The sequence below is a fragment of the Tinamus guttatus genome, unplaced genomic scaffold (assembly GCF_059628265.1).
Source record: "Tinamus guttatus ecotype Peru unplaced genomic scaffold, ASM5962826v1 Tinamus_guttatus_pri_ptg001246l, whole genome shotgun sequence".
Lineage (NCBI taxonomy): Eukaryota > Metazoa > Chordata > Aves > Tinamiformes > Tinamidae > Tinamus > Tinamus guttatus.
Window position 1 is genome coordinate 71742 of NW_028289780.1, and position 19687 is coordinate 91428.

The 19687-nt window shown below is 56.0% G+C and overlaps 1 protein-coding gene across 1 annotated transcript; it reads right to left on the reverse strand.

Moving 5' to 3' along the window:
• Window positions 1-6597: 6597 nt before the first annotated feature.
• On the reverse strand, window positions 6598-8888 carry LOC148590577 (mucin-3A-like). Its single transcript, XM_088538857.1, has 9 exons — window positions 8781-8888; window positions 8595-8653; window positions 8019-8164; window positions 7835-7900; window positions 7357-7519; window positions 7085-7250; window positions 6909-7005; window positions 6709-6764; window positions 6598-6633 (listed from the first exon to the last, which is right to left on the reverse strand). Exons 1-9 carry the CDS (start codon window positions 8874-8876, stop codon window positions 6598-6600), a joined length of 885 nt encoding a protein of 294 aa, XP_088394983.1. The 5' UTR covers window positions 8877-8888.
• Window positions 8889-19687: the final 10799 nt, after the last annotated feature.

The window sequence follows — 19687 nt, forward strand, 5'->3', positions numbered from 1 at the left end:
TGCAGACACCGTCACCACCGCCTTGGCCAGCACTGTCCTCACAGACACCTCACGCTCCACCAGCTCCAGCTCAGCTCCCACACAGAGCATGGCAAGCGCAGCTGCATCGGACAACACCTCCCACAGCCTCTCCACCACCTCCACAAGCACCACAGGAACCTCCCAAGTCACCACAGACACCACGCCAACCTCAGCAGCCTTCTCCACCACCACCGAAACCAGCACACGGGAAACTCCCACCAACACCCCTACAACCACGGGAGCCTCCTCGGCCACCTTGGGCACCTCTGCAACCATTGGAGAAACCTCACATCCCACCACGGACATGGACATCTCTACCGCAACCACCTTCACAGCCAGGACATCAACGACTGAGATGCCCACGGACTCTGCGGCAACAAACACAGGAACACCGCACACCTCCATGCTCACACCTCTCTCCACAGACACCTCTACCACCACCACGGCCTCCTCCAAAACATCCACGGACACCTCAGAACCCCCCACCACCTCCTTGGCAATAAACACAGACACTTCTCCAACTTCCACGGACACACACGTCTCCACAGCCCCCTCGGTCATAAACAAGAGCCCCGACACAGCCAGCACGCTCAACTCTGCCACCTCCGGTGACTCTTGGGAAACTCCCATGGCCTCCTCCGCAACCCCGATCGCCTCCTCCGGCTCCCTGGGCACCTCCGTCACCACCAGAAATACATTGGCGCCTCCTGTTGTTACTTACACACCTACACGCACCACCGCAGCTAACCCTACCACCAGCACCGCTCGGACCACCAGCATCCAGCCTAGCACCAATCCAGGTATTTTCCCAGCCACATTTTGTTCTGCCTGTTACAGAAAAACTTATTTTCTCACTCTCTTGCCTTGTTTTTTTTCCAGGTGTTTGCGAGGATGGGTATATCTGGGTCAACAGCCGCTGTCAGTGTCCCCCAGGTGTCATGGGTGATAGATGTGAATTTGCTGAGGATACCTTTTTTGCTACAATTGGTGAGAGATCTTCTCTGACTTGGTTCTACCAGGCCTAGCCAAAAATCTGTCAGCACGGAGGAAAAATGGAGTTACTTTATGAGGGAGGACAAGCTGGGGGTGACCATAGCCCATTAAACGCCTTTCCCAGCCAGGACACAGTCCTGGGACACCCAAAAGGGCTGGAAGAACAGGGCTGGTGGTGATATGAGGATCTGCTGACCATTACAAATGAGGCAAGACCATGAATCAGAACCAGAGCCTAAGCAGGAGACAGGAGAACAACATAAGCCCACCTTATATCCAGGAGATAGGACCAAATACAGAGAGAGATTCAACACAGAGAAGCTCCAGGTGCAATGAGCTGAGCTTAAGTGCAGCTCTCAGGCCAATGAGCAGAGGGCAGGGGACGCAGGTGAGACCAATCAGGGTATTTAAGCCTTGCTAGTGGTTCTTGGGTCCTGATGAGTTTGAACTAAGCTGTATGTGTTGAGGATATGTAGTTTATGCTGAGGATGAAGAATCTTGTTGCAGGGGGCCTGCCTTTATCTAGGACCATAGATGGGCTCCTGAATAAGCTCGAGTTTGGTTGTTAAATGCTGGAGAATATTTCTCATTTGCTCCTTTGCAGCAAGTTCTAAAGCTGTGGATGTTGAGGGAGGAAACATGTACAACTCCTGTAAGGAATTTCTTTATTTTCTACTATCTGGTCCTGACTTGTCCTTCTCTCTATTGTTTGTCCCCAAAGAGGCAAATGGGACCGTGCGCCTGGAGGTGCGGGTCATCAACCGGAATTTCACCAGTGACCTCCAGGACAACAGCTCTTCAGCATATCTTGCCTTTGTCCAGAAGTTCGCAGAGCAGGTGGGACATGGGAAAAGGGATGATCCTGCCTGCAGAGGTGCTTGGGATGCTCCAAGTGCCCTAGAAGAAAGTATCCAGCTTTGCTGGTTGTCACCTCAAGAGCATCCTGAAGGTGTTTCCTCTTTCCATCCGCTGGAAACTTCTCTGGCTGCTCCTTGCTGGAGATACTGGCTTGTTTTGAGGGAAGGGGGCAAAGATGGGGAGGAAGAACTTGTGATGGTGAGGGAAAGCCAGGAGGAGGGTGAATGGAACAGGACTGTGACACTGAGCATGGAGCCCTCTTCTCTTCCAGATGGACAATGTTTACAAGGGAATTGCTGGATACCGGGGCATTGAAATCCTGAGTTTAATGTGAGTACTGGGGACACCAGGTGTGGGAAGATGTTGGGGTGCTGCAGTGGAGGCAGTTAAAAGGCTTCTGGAGGGGCTGAGGCCTTCCCCTGGGGAAAGGGCAAGTTACAGTAGGACCCACTGGTCCTGCAGTCCCAGACCGTGATTTTTCCAGTTCATCCAGAGGGAAAATCCTGTGTTGTCTGGGCTGAAGGGTGGCTTCTGTGTCCCTCCAGAGCCGGCAGCATCCTGGTAGATCACAATGTGATCATCTCCCTGATGGTGACATCCCAAGCCCAGGACCAGCTCCACAGCATCTCCGTGGTCCTGCAGGAAGAGATACAGACAATGACGGCGCTGCAGAACTGCTCAGAGGACAGCGGTGAGCATCCCAGCGAGGGCTTGGGAGTAGATGGGACGCACATGGATAATGTGTACCATGAAGGGGGAACCCTCCTTGCTGCCCTGGGGGCTTCCTGGAGCTGGAGGGCAGCAGGAGCTGTGTGCGATGTGGGGCAGCTCTCTAGGGCTGGTTCTCCTTTGCTCTTCCAGACGAGCTGTGCTTTGATTCCACCATTACCGTGGTTGACCCTGGTTCGCTTTCCTTGGACTTGGAGGGTGAGTGGATGGGGACTCCTTGCAGAGGGTCAGGGTGACCATCGTCTCCTCACGACCATCTTCTCTCCTCTCCAGCGTACTGCCGGCAGATCACCCCCCCGGGCTACCAGGACTTTTACTTCCCCAACCTGACAAGCTCGGGGTTGTTCTGCATGTCCAACTGCACGGCGAACACCCTCAGCACCATCGACTGCAACTACGGGCAGTGCCACGTCACACGCAGCGGCCCACAGTGCTTGTAAGGGGTGCAGTAAAACCATCACTTCTGGCCAACCTGCTTCTGACCATGGTGTGGGCTCCAGTGCCAGCTCCATGGTGGCCTTGGACCTTCATGTGTTCTACTCTGTTCAGCTCCCAGGGTGGGAACAGGCCAAAGCCCTAGGGATTTGGAGCAGGGACCATAGCCACAGGATCCTAGCCCAAAAGGGAATTTAGTTTGCAGAAGAGGACAAAAATAGGACCTGGGGGAGGTCTCTGCTCCTGGCCTTGTGCTCATCTCCACCATTCCTCCCCACAGCTGCCGTGAGACCGATATGTACTGGTACCAGGGCAACCGCTGCAAAACCCGGACCAGCAAGATCGCCGTGGGGCTGGGCTTGACCGTGGCCATTCTGATCGTGGTCATCTTGGTCCTTGCTGGCCTCCTCTACAGAGTGCGGAGATCGAAATCGTTTGACAGGTGACATTGGCCATCAAGCTGTGGGGAATGGCTGGCTTGGATGACTCGGATGCCTGGGCCCCCTCTCTGGAGAGGGGGATGTTCCTGGGGGGAAACCTTCTTTGCAAAGTGGTCCTTGACCTAGGCAATAGCCTGAAGATGCTCAGCTTGTCCCCCCATGGGGCAGAGCCTTGGTCCTTTAGGGAAGGGGATAAAGGAGGAATTGGTGGGTCTGGGGAGGGGAAGGACCCCCTGCAAGTGACTCCATAGGCATTTCCCCTGTCTCCGGCAGCACGAGCGCAACGAGGAACTGGTACGAGGACTCGTGCGAGCACTGGAGCCCATCAGGGAGCTTCTTTTCCCTGAACAAAGGTGCGGAGGGTCCCAGCAGGGCTGATGGGAGCCGGTTCGCTCTGCTCCAAATCCTGAGCCCTCTTCCAACCTCATTCCTGCAGGTACCGCCCCAAAGGACACTTGGGTTGACCTGGAGTCCGTGGATACATCGACACAAGTGGGTCTGGGGGTCCGGTGTCCCTTCCCACCCTGAAGATGCAGGGGTAGGGGAATTGTCCTGTTTCTGCTCACGGCCTCCCTGTTTCTCTCCCTGCTTCCCTCATTTTGGCAGATCCATATCCAGAGGCCAGAGAGCATCCTCACACGGCTGTGACCCATGGAGGGACAGCGGGACCGGACTTTTCCCCTCTTGGGCATTGCTTGGGTGATGCCAGAGCAAGGGTCTGCGGGAGAGCCCCAGGCCTCTTCATGGGGCTGTTTGGAGGGCTATGACCCTGCTTTTATTGACATTTCGGGGTGTTGTCCCTGCTTTCAGTATCACAGTTCCAATGCCAATGCCACTTCCATGCTTGTGACCTGGATTCCCTTGGCATTTCTGGGGTTTTGACCCCACCTCCAGGGTCTTGACCCAGCTTCTATCAGCATTTTCATGCCATGACCGCACTTCAGAGGGTCATGGCCCCACTTCCACTGGCATTTTCCAGGGTATGGATCCCATTTTCAGGGGTACAACCCTGCTGTGGAGGGAGACCTTGACCTCACGTTGCATCTCTTTACATGCCCTGGGGACACCACTGTTGGGACAACCTGATGGTTCCCATCAGCCTTGCTCAGGTGGGCGAGTTTCCCGACAAAAAAAGAGGGATTGGGCCAACAGGAAAACTCAGGCTCTCCACTGGCCATCTGCAGCACCTGGTGACAGGCATCTTTGTCACCTACAGGTAGGTGACAGGCGTCTTTACCAGCCCTTCTGCAGGCAACAGGACACAGAGCAGGGCACCGGGACTGCAGGGAGCCCCTGGGGTAGAGACCTCCCCTTCTAGAATGCAAATCTCGGGGCCCAGTTTGGGCAGGATGTCCCCATTCTGTAGAGCCAGAGCCCCATGAACAAATGCGTGACGGTTGGAAGATGTTGCATGGAATTTGGGGTGGACGTTGCTCATCTGGTGCCTCTTATTTCCCTCTCTTTTTTTGGTTGGTTGTTTGCTTTGGACTCGGTGCCTCATCCTGTGCCAGGAGGTGGAGCAAAACTCCACGTTGTGCTGGGAACAAGGGGACTCCCGGGTGCCACCGGCTCTGGTGAGACACGGGGACATGAATATTCCCCACAGGAGACCCCACCGGGAGCAAGGGGGTCCCCCTGGGATGCCACAGGCTCTCCTGGGACATTGGGACATGAACAGGTCCCATGGGACACAGCCAACTCCTTATCCCTCCAGGAAGACCTTCCCATGTTCCCCTGATAAAACTGTGGGTGTTGGGGACCTCCTTTTGTCACCCACCCAATTCTCCGTCCGTCACCCCACATCCCTTTTCCCCCAGCACCATCATCTGGCAGCCAAAGGTAACACCCAATCCTAATGCAAGGCAGGAATGAGTCTGCAGGAACCGCCCCTTTTGGGTTATTTTCCCAAGCATTTGGACATTGATCCCTCAAGGAAAGAGGAAGTGCTGCCGCCCAATGTCCCTTGCGTGTCACCTTCTCTTGTGGTTTTTAACACCTCATTTAACACCTGTTTGAGGCGGAAATGTTTCTAATTTTAGTATGCTGTAAAGGGGAAAGGTGCTCCTTGTCCCTGGGATGGGAACGGCGGCCAGACCGGAGCCATCCGCCTTGCAAATTCCTTCTTGCAGCAAGGAGCAGCCCTTCTTTGCCCCACTTTGTTGGACCAGAGCCATCCGCCTTGCAAATCTCTTCTTGCAGCAAGGAGCAGCCCTTCTTTGCCCCCCTTCCTCTTCCTCTTTGCATGGGGCGGAGATGGGGGTGGGCAGGTGGGAAATTTGGGGAGAAAACTCTGCAAGGATATTGGGAAGGGGTTGATCCTGGGAAGGGCTGAATCTACCCTTGCCCCGGGGAAGAGCTGTGGTTGCATGGGAGGATGGGGCCGGTGCACAGCAGGACGGGGATGGTTGGGTGCATGCGTCACGCTTTGGACTTGCACCTTCGATAGCGCGGCTTAATTGCTTTTCCCTGGCAGTAAAAGCGATCCTGACACGCTCCGGGAACGCTCGGTTCCTCATCCCGGCTCTGCTCACGTGCAGGGCATGGCGGATAGCACGGGGACAAGGGGCTGCCGCGGGTTTCGCCAGTGTCACCTTTTCCATGTGGCTGCTGCGTGATGCATTCCCAGAGCCTCTGTCAAGGGAGGGGGACGTGGGACTGTCCCGTCCAGATATTGGGAAACCAGTTCTGCAGAAAGCATAGGGAAATCCACCTTGGGGCACGGTGGCAAAGGGAGGTGACATCCTTTGTGATCACAAGGAGGGTGAGCATGACGCACTGGGGAAACATCCAGCCCACACCGAGCTGAACAGGTATGAGGAAATGAGGTGTCCGTCAATAAAATAAGAGTTTTTATTAGTCTATAAAAGGTCCAGAGGTGAAAGAACAACAGCTGGCGGGAAGCCAGGTGCCTATAAACAACAGTGCAAAGGGTGCCAGGGGCTCGGCACTGCCGTCATGCGGGTGCAGCGCTGTCCTCCTGTCCTGGCAGTGCTGAGCAGCTTGGGGAATAAGGAACTGGCTCATTTTTTCCCCATTTTTTCTTCAGTGGCTGTTGGAGGTGAGGTGTGGGGTGTCACCATCCCATCCCCGAGTGACTCCGTTCACTGGCCATGGGCTTGGCTCAGGGGAGGATGCTGGAGGGCTTCTGGATGCGAATCTGTTGAGGAGGAGGAGGGTGTGAGCTTGGCGATCCCCATGGTGCCCACGAAGGTCCTTGAGATGCCAGACCCACCTGCCGCGAGGTGTCCACGTTCTCCAGGCTGATGTAGACGTTGGGGGTTTCTGAGCCTGAGATGGGAGGAGAGCATGGTTGAGGGTTGTACACACTCCCGAAGGGGTTTGTTGGAAGCCACTGGCTCCCAGGATGGGGCAAAAAGCTGTAGCCTCCTTCACCAACCCCTTTGGCTTGGCACTCGTGGTGCCCTGTCTCACCTTCCCAACTGGCTGCTCGGTTGCTGGTACCGAAACCGTGGGGGCTGCTCCAGTTCTCGTCCTCATCATCGTACAGCTCCGAGCGGGACGACAGCTTCTCCCTGTGCACGGACGTGGCTCAGAGTCTCTGCCGGACCCAGGCGTCCGGGACCCTTCTCGTGCTCCCCACCCTGCACTTGCCTGTACTCCGTGTTCTTCCTCTGTGTCCTTATCAGGAAGATGGTGAAGACGGTGGTGGCAATGGCCAGCACTGCCACGGGCACTCCTACAGCCACCCCTACCTTGCTGAGACGGGAGGAGCAGGTCTTGTCCATGTACCAAAACGCTGCCTGGTCTGAACACCTAGAAGAGAGACCAGGTGGTTAGAGAGGAGCCATCGTTGTCCTCCTCAGGAGGCACCAAGTCCCCAAACATGGGTGACATCAGATGTGCAATGTGGGGTGCTTACTCGCACAGGGGTCCAGTGCGGTCCACGTAACACGTGCCGTGGGTGCATGTGTAGGGGTTGGCGACTCTCTGGTCGCATCTGGTGGCGCAGATGACACCATCTTTTGTGAGGACGACAGAGTACTGATCCTTGAATTCCTCTGGGACTTGGCCATCGCACAGGTCTGAGGACAAAGGCAACAGGGTTTGAGGGAGCCAAGATTCATGGAGATGGGAATGGGGGGAATGGGGCTGGGGGACTCGAGGGGGATGTGGATGGGGGGCACAGAGGTGAAGAACGCATGGGGATGGGGACCCATGGGAATGGAGGCCACGGAGATGAAGAACACATAGGCATGGGCCTGGAGACCCATGGGCATGGGGTTGAGGACCTGGGAGCACAAGGAGAGGCTAAAGGGGTGGAGGATGGGGACAGTGCATGGACAGCTTGAGTCCATGCTCACCCAGGCTGGAAGACCCACAAGCATGACATGACTCACCCTCATCAACATCGTCAACTGTGTAGCTGGTGACACTGGTGAAGGTGGAGTTGAAACAGAAGCTACCTGCATCAGAGAGAGCAGAGGTTGATCAATGTGTCCAGGCTCAGCCAAAGGAGCCCCAAGTACCCTGACGTCAAGGGCCAGGTAGGAGCCATCGCCAAGGTCCACCATGGTCACTCACATAATGAGGAGTTGGTCTCACAGCAGGTATCAAACATGTTGATAACAGTGACCAGGTCTTTGAGGATGCTCTCGGTCGTGCTGTTGATGGCGCTGGTGACAGGGATCTTCAGGATGACCGTGTAGTTCACAACAATGCTGCCTTCGCTGAAGGGAGAAAGGGCACCGGTGGCTTGACAGAGCTGGGTTGACACCACCCCACGACAACCCCAGGCTGGGACAGGTCCTACTGGAGGACACATCCACCCCCAAGAGACACCCATGCATGGAGTGCGATCCCCATGGTGGGCCAAAGGAATGAGGAGAGAGATGCCCTCTGATACCCATGCCTGGGGGGACCCCAGCTTGAGTCCTGGGTCAGTTTGGGTTCCCCAGCGTGGAGGAGGGATGGCGTGGACATCATGGCACTGAACTGCGGTTGGGCTGCCCTCAGAGCAATGGGATATCCCGTCCTCAGAAAGCATCACCCCAAATCATCCCTCACAGATGCCTTGCACCCAAAATCAACTTGCTGGAGGTCAAGGAGAGGTGGGGACACGCTGGGACATGCCACCCGGCCCCTCACGACCCCACTCACGTTAGGTTGAGGATCAACACCTCTTGGTAACCAGTTACATTCTCGTAAAGCCGGTTCATCTGGAAAGGCAAAGAGAGACCACAGGCACAGCTGAGGGACAGCCCTGTCTGACCCTTAATGCCCCCTTGGTGGGTGCTGTCCTGGCATGGGGTGTCCCCAGCCACAGTGGCATTGCTATGCTCTGACCTGATCCTTAAATTTCTTCTCGAAGTCCTGGAAAGCAGCGGAGTATCGATCTCGGAGGTCTTCTGTGAAAATCTGGTTGGTGACCTCCGCCTTCATTTCCACTGTTGCGTTCACCACCACTTCACCGGGCCAGAAGAAGTCCTGTGAGCACTGGTTCACTGCCCCCCAGGAGGCCTCATCCCACCCCTGGTGTCCCATGTCCCTTCACCAGGGAGGCCACCTCAGTCCTTCCAAGTGGCCCCACTCAGTCCCTTCCCAAAACCCTCCAGTGTTGTCCCCAAGTGGGTCCCTCCATGGCCACCCTGGCACTGGAAGCCCACCTTAGGTTTGGGTTGGTGCCACCATAGTCACCCTGGTCTCAGCCCAGTCAGTCCCTCTATGGTGGCCCCCACTCCCAGGCTGGAGTTGGTCCCTCCGCAATAACCCAGGGCCCATTCCAAGCTCAACCCATGGTGACCCCAACACCAGGATGGTTCCCTACCATCATTGATCTCAATGTTCTCCTTGACCAACTGGCACTCGTTGCCCTGGAAGTTGGGGAGGCAGTAGCAAAGGCCGCCTTCCCAGGTACCACCGTTCTGGCAGATGGGGTACTCGCACAAGCTACCGTAGAACCCGTCAACGCAGATGCACTTGTTTCCGTCCCAGGTGCCTCCATTCAGACAGGTCTCTGGAAGAGGATGCAGTGTGTCAGGGCCACAACAGGACCCAAAGGAGACCCCGAGGATGTCCCCAAGGCTGCCCAAAGTCTCATAGGGATTATTCAAGGCAGGAGGAAGTTGGGAATCAGAGACAAGGATGGAAAATACCGAAGGGAAAGGAGAAATACCTGGTAATAAGGAAGTTGTGGTGATCACACGAGTGGTAGTAGGGTTGGTGGTAGTGGTGGTAGGGCTGGGTGTGGTACTAGACACTGTCGGAATGGTGGTCGGTGTGCTCGCAAAGGTAGTTGTAACGGTGGTGGATGTAGAGCTGGTTGTGCTCCCGGAGGCTGTTGGTATGGAGGTGATGGTAGAGCTGGATGTGCTCCCAGAGACTGTTGCTATGGAGGTGATGGTAGAGCTGGTTGTGCTCCCAGAGACTGTAGAAATGGAGGTGATGGTAGAGCTGCTTGTGCTCTCAGAGACTGTTGGTATGGAGGTGATGGTAGAGCTGGGTGTGCTCTCAGACACTGTAGGGATGGAGGTCAAGGTAGAGCTGGTTGTGCTCTCAGAGACTGTAGGGACGGAGGTGATGGTAGAGCTGGATGTGCTCTCAGAGACTGTAGGGATGGAGGTGATGGTAGAGCTGGTTGTGCTCTCAGAGACTGTTGGTATGGAGGTGATGGTAGAGCTGGTTGTGCTCTCAGAGACTGTAGGGATGGAGGTGATGGTAGAGCTGGTTGTGCTCTCAGAGACTGTTGGTATGGAGGTGATGGTAGAGCTGGTTGTACTCTCAGAGACTGTAGGGATGGAGGTGATGGTAGAGCTGAATGTGCTCCCAGAGACTGTTGGTATTGAGGTGATGGTAGAGCTGGTTGTACTCTCAGAGACTGTAGGGATGGAGGTGATGGTAGAGCTGGTTGTGCTCCCAGAGACTGTTGGTATGGAGGTGATGGTAGAGCTGGATGTGCTCTCAGAGACTGTAGGGATGGAGGTGATGGTGGAGCTGGTTGTGCTCTCAGAGACTGTAGGGACGGAGGTGATGGTAGAGCTGGATGTGCTCTCAGAGACTGTTGGTATGGAGGTGATGGTAGAGCTGGTTGTGCTCTCAGAGACTGTAGGGATGGAGGTGATGGTAGAGCTGGTTGTGCTCCCAGAGACTGTTGGTATGGAGGTGATGGTAGAGCTGGATGTGCTCTCAGAGACTGTAGGGATGGAGGTGATGGTGGAGCTGGTTGTGCTCTCAGAGACTGTTGGTATGGAGGTGATGGTAGAGCTGGTTGTGCTCTCAGACACTGTAGGGATGGAGGTGATGGTAGAGCTGGTTGTGCTCCCAGAGACTGTAGGGATGGAGGTGATGGTAGAGCTGGATGTGCTCTCAGGGACTGTAGGGACGGAGGTGATGGTAGAGCTGGTTGTGCTCTCAGCGACTGTAGGGACGGAGGTGATGGTAGAGCTGGTTGTGCTCTCAGAGACTGTAGGGATGGAGGTGATGGTGGAGCTGGATGTGCTCTCAGAGACTGTAGGGATGGAGGTGATGGTAGAGCTGGATGTGCTCTCAGAGACTGTTGGTATGGAGGTGATGGTAGAGCTGGTTGTGCTCCCGGAGGCTGTTGGTATGGAGGTGATGGTAGAGCTGGGTGTGCTCTCAGAGACTGTAGAAATGGAGGTGATGGTAGAGCTGGTTGTGCTCTCAGAGACTGTTGGTATGGAGGTGATGGTAGAGCTGTATGTGCTCCCAGAGACTGTAGGGATGGAGGTGATGGTAGAGCTGGTTGTGCTCTCAGAGACTGTTGGTATGGAGGTGATGGTAGAGCTGGGTGTGCTCTCAGAGACTGTAGGGATGGAGGTCAAGGTAGAGCTGGTTGTGCTCTCAGAGACTGTAGGGACGGAGGTGATGGTAGAGCTGGATGTGCTCTCAGAGACTGTAGGGATGGAGGTGATGGTAGAGCTGGTTGTGCTCTCAGAGACTGTAGGGATGGAGGTGATGGTAGAGCTGGTTGTGCTCTCAGAGACTGTTGGTATGGAGGTGATGGTAGAGCTGGTTGTGCTCTCAGAGACTGTAGGGACAGAGGTGATGGTAGAGCTGGATGTGCTCCCAGAGACTGTTGGGATGGAGGTGATGGTAGAGCTGGTTGTACTCTCAGAGACTGTAGGGATGGAGGTGATGGTAGAGCTGGATGTGCTCCCAGAGACTGTTGGTATGGAGGTGATGGTAGAGCTGGTTGTGCTCTCAGAGACTGTAGGGATGGAGGTGATGGTAGAGCTGGGTGTGCTCTCAGAGACTGTTGGGATGGAGGTGATGGTAGAGCTGGTTGTACTCTCAGAGACTGTAGGGATGGAGGTGATGGTAGAGCTGAATGTGCTCCCAGAGACTGTTGGTATTGAGGTGATGGTAGAGCTGGTTGTGCTCCCAGAGACTGTTGGTATGGAGGTGATGGTAGAGCTGGATGTGCTCTCAGAGACTGTAGGGATGGAGGTGATGGTGGAGCTGGTTGTGCTCTCAGAGACTGTAGGGACGGAGGTGATGGTAGAGCTGGATGTGCTCTCAGAGACTGTAGGGACGGAGGTGATGGTAGAGCTGGTTGTGCTCCCAGAGACTGTAGGGATGGAGGTGATGGTAGAGCTGGATATGCTCTCAGGGACTGTAGGGACGGAGGTGATGGTAGAGCTGGTTGTGCTCTCAGAGACTGTAGGGACGGAGGTGATGGTGGAGCTGGATGTGCTCTCAGAGACTGTTGCTATGGAGGTGATGGTAGAGCTGGATGTGCTCTCAGAGACTGTAGGGACGGAGGTGATGGTAGAGCTGGTTGTGCTGCCAGAGACTGTAGGGATGGAGGTGATGGTAGAGCTGGTTGTACTCTCAGAGACTGTAGGGACGGAGGTGATGGTGGAGCTGGTTGTGCTCTCAGAGACTGTAGGGATGGAGGTGATGGTAGAGCTGGTTGTGCTCTCAGAGACTGTAGGGATAGAGGTGATGGTAGAGCTGGATGTGCTGCCAGAGACTGCAGGCATGGAGGTGATGGTAGAGCTGGTTGTGCTCTCAGAGACTGTTGGTATGGAGGTGATGGTAGAGCTGGTTGTGCTCCTAGAGACTGTAGGGATGGAGGTGATGGTAGAGCTGGTTGTGCTCTCAGAGACTGTAGGGATGGAGGTGATGGTAGAGCTGGATGTGCTCCCAGAGACTGTAGGGATGGAGGTGATGGTAGAGCTGCTTGTGCTCTCGGTGACTGTAGGGATGGAGGTGATGGTAGAGCTGGATGTGCTCCCAGAGACTGTAGGGATGGAGGTGATGGTAGAGCTGGTTGTGCTCTCAGAGACTGTAGGGATGGAGGTGATGGTAGAGCTGGTTGTGCTCCCAGAGACTGTAGGGACGGAGGTGATGGTGGAGCTGGTTGTGCTCTCGGAGACTGTAGGGACGGAGGTGATGGTAGAGCTGGATGTGCTCTCAGAGACTGTAGGGATGGAGGTGATAGTAGAGCTGGTTGTGCTCTCAGAGACTGTAGGGATGGAGGTGATGGTAGAGCTGGATGTGCTCCCAGAGACTGTAGGGATGGAGGTGATGGTAGAGCTGGTTGTGCTCTCGGACACTGTTGGGATGGAGGTGATGGTGGAGCTGGTTGTGCTCTCAGACACTGTAGGGACGGAGGTGATGGTGGAGCTGGTTGTGCTCTCAGAGACTGTAGGGATGGAGGTGATGGTAGAGCTGGATGTGCTCTCAGAGACTGTAGGGATGGAGGTGATGGTGGAGCTGGTTGTGCTCTCAGACACTGTAGGGACGGAGGTGATGGTAGAGCTGGATGTGCTCCCAGAGACTGTAGGGATGGAGGTGATGGTAGAGCTGGATGTGCTCTCAGAGACTGTAGGGATGGAGGTGATGGTAGAGCTGGTTGTGCTCTCAGGGACCGTTGGTATGGATGTGATGGTAGAGCTGGTTGTGCTCTCAGAGACTGTAGGGATGGAGGTGATGGTAGAACTGGATGTGCTCTCAGAGAGTGTTGGTATGGAGGTGATGGTAGAGCTGGTTGTGCTCTCAGAGACTGTAGGGATGGAGGTGATGGTAGAGCTGGATGTGCTCCCAGAGACTGTAGGGATGGAGGTGATGGTAGAGCTGGATGTGCTCTCAGAGACTGTTGGTATGGAGGTGATGGTAGAGCTGGTTGTGCTCTCAGACACTGTAGGGATGGAGGTGATGGTGGAGCTGGTTGTGCTCTCAGAGACTGTTGCTATGGAGGTGATGGTAGAGCTGGATGTGCTCCCAGAGACTGTAGGGATGGAGGTGATGGTAGAGCTGGATGTGCTCTCAGAGACTGTAGGGATGGAGGTGATGGTAGAGCTGGATGTGCTCCCAGAGACTGTAGGGATGGAGGTGATGGTAGAGCTGGATGTGCTCTCAGAGACTGTAGGGATGGAGGTGATGGTAGAGCTGGATGTGCTCCCAGAGACTGTAGGGATGGAGGTGATGGTAGAGCTGGTTGTGCTCTCAGAGATTGTTGCTATGGAGGTGATGGTAGAGCTGGATGTGCTCTCAGAGACTGTAGGGATGGAGGTGATGGTGGAGCTGGATGTGCTCTCAGAGACTGTAGGGATGGAGGTGATGGTGGAGCTGGTTGTGCTCTCGGAGACTGTAGGGATGGAGGTGATGGTAGAGCTGGTTGTACTCTCAGAGACTGTAGGGATGGAAGTGATGGTAGAGCTGGATGTGCTCTCGGAGACTGTAGGGATGGAGGTGATGGTAGAGCTGGATGTGCTGCCAGAGACTGTAGGGATGGAGGTGATGGTAGAGCTGGATGTGCTCTCAGAGACTGTTGGGATGGAGGTGATGGTAGAGCTGGTTGTGCTCCCAGAGACTGTTGGTATGGAGGTGATGGTAGAGCTGGATATGCTCCCAGAGACTGTTGGTATGGAGGTGATGGTAGAGCTGGATATGCTCCCAGAGCCTGTAGGGATGGAGGTGATGGTAGAGCTGGATGTGCTCCCAGAGCCTGTAGGGATGGAGGTGATGGTAGAGCTGGTTGTGCTCTCAGAGACTGTTGGTATGGAGGTGATGGTAGAGCTGGATGTGCTCCCAGAGACTGTAGGGATGGAGGTGATGGTAGAGCTGGATGTGCTCTCAGAGACTGTTGGTATGGAGGTGATGGTAGAGCTGGGTGTGCTCTTAGAGACTGTAGGGATGGAGGTGATGGTAGAGCTGGATGTGCTCCCAGAGACTGTAGGGATGGAGGTGATGGTAGAGCTGGATGTGCTCCCAGAGACTGTAGGGATGGAGGTGATGGTGGAGCTGGTTGTGCTCTCAGAGACTGTAGGGATGGAGGTGATGGTGGAGCTGGATGTGCTCTCAGAGACTGTAGGGATGGAGGTGATGGTAGAGCTGGTTGTGCTCCCAGAGACTGTAGGGATGGAGGTGATGGTAGAGCTGGTTGTGCTCCCAGAGACTGTTGCTATGGAGGTGATGGTAGAGCTGGATGTGCTCCCAGAGCCTGTAGGGATGGAGGTGATGGTAGAGCTGGATGTGCTCTCAGAGACTGTTGGTATGGAGATGATGGTAGAGCTGGTTGTGCTCTCAGAGACTGTTGGTATGGAGGTGATGGTAGAGCTGGATATGCTCCCAGAGACTGTTGGTATGGAGGTGATGGTAGAGCTGGATGTGCTCTCAGAGACTGTAGGGATGGAGGTGATGGTAGAGCTGGATGTGCTCTCAGAGACTGTAGGGATGGAGGTGATGGTAGAGCTGGATGTGCTCTCAGAGACTGTAGGGATGGAGGTGATGGTAGAGCTGGTTGTGCTCTCAGACACTGTAGGGATGGAGGTGATGGTAGAGCTGGATGTGCTCTCAGAGACTGTAGGGATGGAGGTGATGGTAGAGCTGGTTGTGCTCTCAGAGACTGTTGGTATGGAGGTGATGGTAGAGCTGGTTGTGCTCTCAGAGACTGTTGGTATGGAGGTGATGGTGGAGCTGGATGTGCTCTCAGAGACTGTAGGGATGGAGGTGATGGTAGAGCTGGTTGTGCTCCCAGAGACTGTAGGGATGGAGGTGATGGTAGAGCTGGATGTGCTCCCAGACACTGTAGGGATGGAGGTGATGGTAGAGCTGGTTGTGCTCCCGGAGGCTGTTGGTATGGAGGTGATGGTAGAGCTGGTTGTGCTCTCAGAGACTGTTGGTATGGAGGTGATGGTAGAGCTGGTTGTGCTCCCAGAGACTGTTGGTATGGAGGTGATGGTAGAGCTGGGTGTGCTCTCAGAGACTGTAGGTTTGGAGGTGATGGTAGAGCTGGTTGTGCTCCCAGAGACTGTAGGGACAGAGGTTATGGTAGAGCTGGTTGTGCTCTGAGAGACTGTTGGTATGGAGGTGATGGTAGTGGTGGGTGTGCTCTTGGAGACCATCAAGGGAGTGTCTGAAGAGGCAGTTTTGCTCTCAGGAACCGTCGTCAGGCTTGTTGTAGTGATGATCGTGCTCTTAGGGTCAGTTTTGCCCCCAGAGACTGTTGTGACAGGGGTTGTAGTCGTTTCTGTTGAGAAAGAGAAGAGAGTTGTTTTGGTGGGGGTGGTGGTAATGTCGATCTCTGATGTTTCTGATCGTTTTGACTCCGAGCCTTTAGTGACATTACAAAGTGCCATTTTTTTGGATACTGTTGTCAACATCCCTTCAGGGTCTTTCCCTTTTCAGCATTTTTGGTGGTTTTCACTCAGCCCTGTCTCCTCCCCCTGACCCGCTCCTGAGTCCCCCTTCTTTGCTCTGTCCCCATGTCACCGTGCCTGGGTGTCACCCCACATGTCACTCAGGAAAGGCAGGTGCCCCCTGGACCATGGAGACCACGTCTCTTATGTGGTCACCCGTCCCCCAGTCCACCTACTAGGATCCCTCCCTCTGAGGACCCCATGGCCATGGTGGCCTTGGTGGCCATTAGAGCACTCCAGGTCTCAGTCACTTCCCCAGGTAAGGATTAGGGACCCTGGGGACATCTACTTCCCCCCTACCACCTCTCTCCAAGACTGGTGGAGCCATATGCCACCCCAAGCAAGTTGGGGGTTATCTGGGGACAGTCCTACTTGATGGAACCCGTGTAACCACCTCCTTCACATTGTGCCCCATGTGTCAGCCCTCCCAAGCACCCACTTCCCCTCCAAGACCCCCAATGTCCCCAGAGTCCCAGGAACCCCAAAGACCCACATGTCCCCCAAGGCACCTAGCTGGACTCCCAAAGGCCCATATGTCCCTCAAGACCCTCAAGCCAAATCCCTAGAGCCCTTTGTCCCTCCAAAGTCCCCAACTCAATGTCACTAAAGACCTTCACCCTCCCAAAGTCCCCCAACCCATCAAAGACCTGTCCCTCATCCCCCAAGGTGGCCCAGTTGAGTCTCCAAAGAGCTGTTGATGCCCCCAGGTCCCCTATGTCCCCAAGAACCCAAGGTCCCCAGAGGATGGAGCCTTGGGCCAGTCCCACGGATCCACTTCAAGGAGGATCCTCATTGTCCCCCAGTAGGGGACAAAGGGGACAAGGGCCACTTCGGGCAGCACCCACCTGTCATGGTGGCCAAGGAGCAGAGGCCAAGTAGAACCAGGGCACCCAGCCAGTGGGTGCCCATGTCTTGGGTAGACGCCCTTGGTGTAGGTACCCTCTTCAACGGGTGATGCGGGGCTGGGACGAGGCCACCCCGGGCGCTGACGAAGTGAAACTGGGTCCCCGCACGGGTGCCGCCGGGACCTTTGGTCTCGGGGAAGAGGTGGGAGGGATGAAACCTGAGCCGCGGGTGACGGGGAGCAAAGCCACCCGCTCCGTCTCACGGTCACCAACACCCTTTTCCCGGCAGAGATGATGTCCCTACAGCTTTCTGGAAGCCACTGGGTAGGTGACAGGTGACAGAGGGTGTCCAACATCCTCCCCAAGGGGCTTCAGCCTCCAGGCACCTCCTCGTGTGTCACCAGAGGACCCCATTCTGTCCCCAGGTCCCTGGAAATGGCTTGTCCCCGCTGCAGGTCCTCCAGACCCTTGGGACCATTGGGGACAAGAGTTAGGGGACGTGGGAGGGGGATGGGACGTACCATGGGGATGGGGACATGGGACATGGATGAGGGACACGATGATGGGAAGCTGGGACAGAGACTGGGGACATGGGAGGGGGACCAGGGATGCGGACACAGGATGGAGCCAAGGATGGGAACAGGGGACAGGGGACAGGAATGTGGGGTCAGATTGTGGATGTGGGGGACACGGGGGGGCACTGGGGACAGGACTGGGGACTTGGGGTGGGGACAGAAAGTGCCCCTCACAGCTTGCCCCTTCTGGGGACACAGAAAGGACCTGGTGGCCTCCCAGGGACATTGGGAGGGAGGGGGGGAAATGGCCATGGGGTGGCCTTGCCAGGGGGGGGGCGAGGGGGAAGGTGACACTGCCGTGGGGTGGCAGCGCCACATGGTGGCAGCCCTGGACGGAGCTGTTGGGTGGCAGCAAGGCCGGGGTGACAGTGATATTGGGTGGCCCTATTATGGGGAGGGGGACAGCATGATCCCCCCCGGGGTGACACCCAAATCTATGGGGCACAGAGGGGTCCATGGAAGCTATAGGGGATCTATAGGGTCCTGGGGACAATCTATGGGTTACCTCTGGGGTCCCAAATGTCTATAGGAGATCTATAGCCTCTGGAGGATCTATAGGGAATCCATGGAACACTAGTGGCTTATGGAGACTATGGAGGATCTATAGGGTGCTGGGGAAACCTATGGGGCACTAACGAGGGGACTTATGGGGCACTGAGGGTCTATGGAGACTATCGAGGGTGTATGGAGGATCTGTGGGGCACAGGGATGTCTATGGGGCACTGAAGTATCTATGGAGGGTCCTCCAGGAACTGGAGGGTCCATAGGACATTGAGGGGATTTGAGGGGGGTATATGGAGGATCTATAGGGCACGGAGGTTCCATGGGGCACTGAGGGTCTACAAAGGCTATAGGGGATGTATGGGGGGTCTATAGTGCACGGAGGGGGGGTGTCTATGGAGGGTCTGCTAAGTATTGAGGGGTCAGTGAGACACTGGGTGGGGGTAAAGGGGGCTTTGGGGGGGGGGTGTATGGGGAAATCTATAGGGCACTGACGTATTTATGGAGGTTACCAGGTATTAGAGGGTCCATGGGACATTGGGGGTCTATAGAGGCTACGGGGGGTTGTGACATGGAGGGACCCACTGGGGGCAAGATGGATGGACATGGGGAGGATGATGGGAGAGACATGGAGGGGGGGACATGGGACACACATGGGGACACGGGGGTCTCCATCAGAGACATGGTGGGAATATAGGACACAATGGGGGACATGAGAGGACATGGGAGATGTGTGGGGACATGAGGGGACATGGGGGGACATGTGAGGACACTGGGGGACCATTGGACATGTGCAGGGGGACATGAGGGACACCCAGGCCCCTTCTCCCTGGACACCTGAGCCCCTCGTGCCCGGACGCCTGGGCCCCATGGACAGGAGTCTGGAGGGTTGGAAACAGTGTAATTTATTGGGGAGATTAATAGATCTGTGGGGTGACGCCGATGATGGGGTGGTCACCCAAGGTCCTGCTGTCCCCTGGGTGTCATTGGTGACAGGGTTTGACTGGTGTGGTGTTGGGGTCAGCGCTGATGTCACAGTATTGGTGTCACCCCACGTCACGGTGTTGGTGTCACCTGCAGTCCTGGTGTTGAGGACACCCCACTGTGTCCATAGGGAATAAAGAGCTTTGGGGATGCTGTAGTCCAAGTCGGGGGTACCTGGGACCCCCAAATCGCCCTCTCCCATCACCCATCAGGACCCTCCAACACCCCTGTTACCAGGGAGACCAGCCCTGGTTACCACTCCCATCAGCAGGGAAATGGGTGTCCCGCCCCCGCCAGGTGTTGTCACAGCAACCTGTTGCCCCGTTGCCATGGAGATGTGCCTGTTGCCGGCTGGGAGGGGAGGGGGCAACCCGTTACCGTGGTGATAAAAACCGCCTCCCGGTTGCCATGGAGAACAGCCCAACCCCCTGGTTGCTATGGAGACCACTCCCCCCCAGCCCCACCCTGTCGCCAGGACAACCGACCCCTCCCCTCGCCCCCCCAGGAAGCCCCGCCCCGTTGCCTTGGCAGCCGGCCCCGCCCCTCCCCGTCGCCAGGGCAACCTCCCCCCTCACACCTCCCGCGGCGAAGCCCCTCCCCGTTGCCATGGCAGCCGGCCCCGCCCCTGCCGGAAGCGGCGCGGCGCATGCGCAGCGCGCCCGGGCCCGGCTCGGCACCTGCCC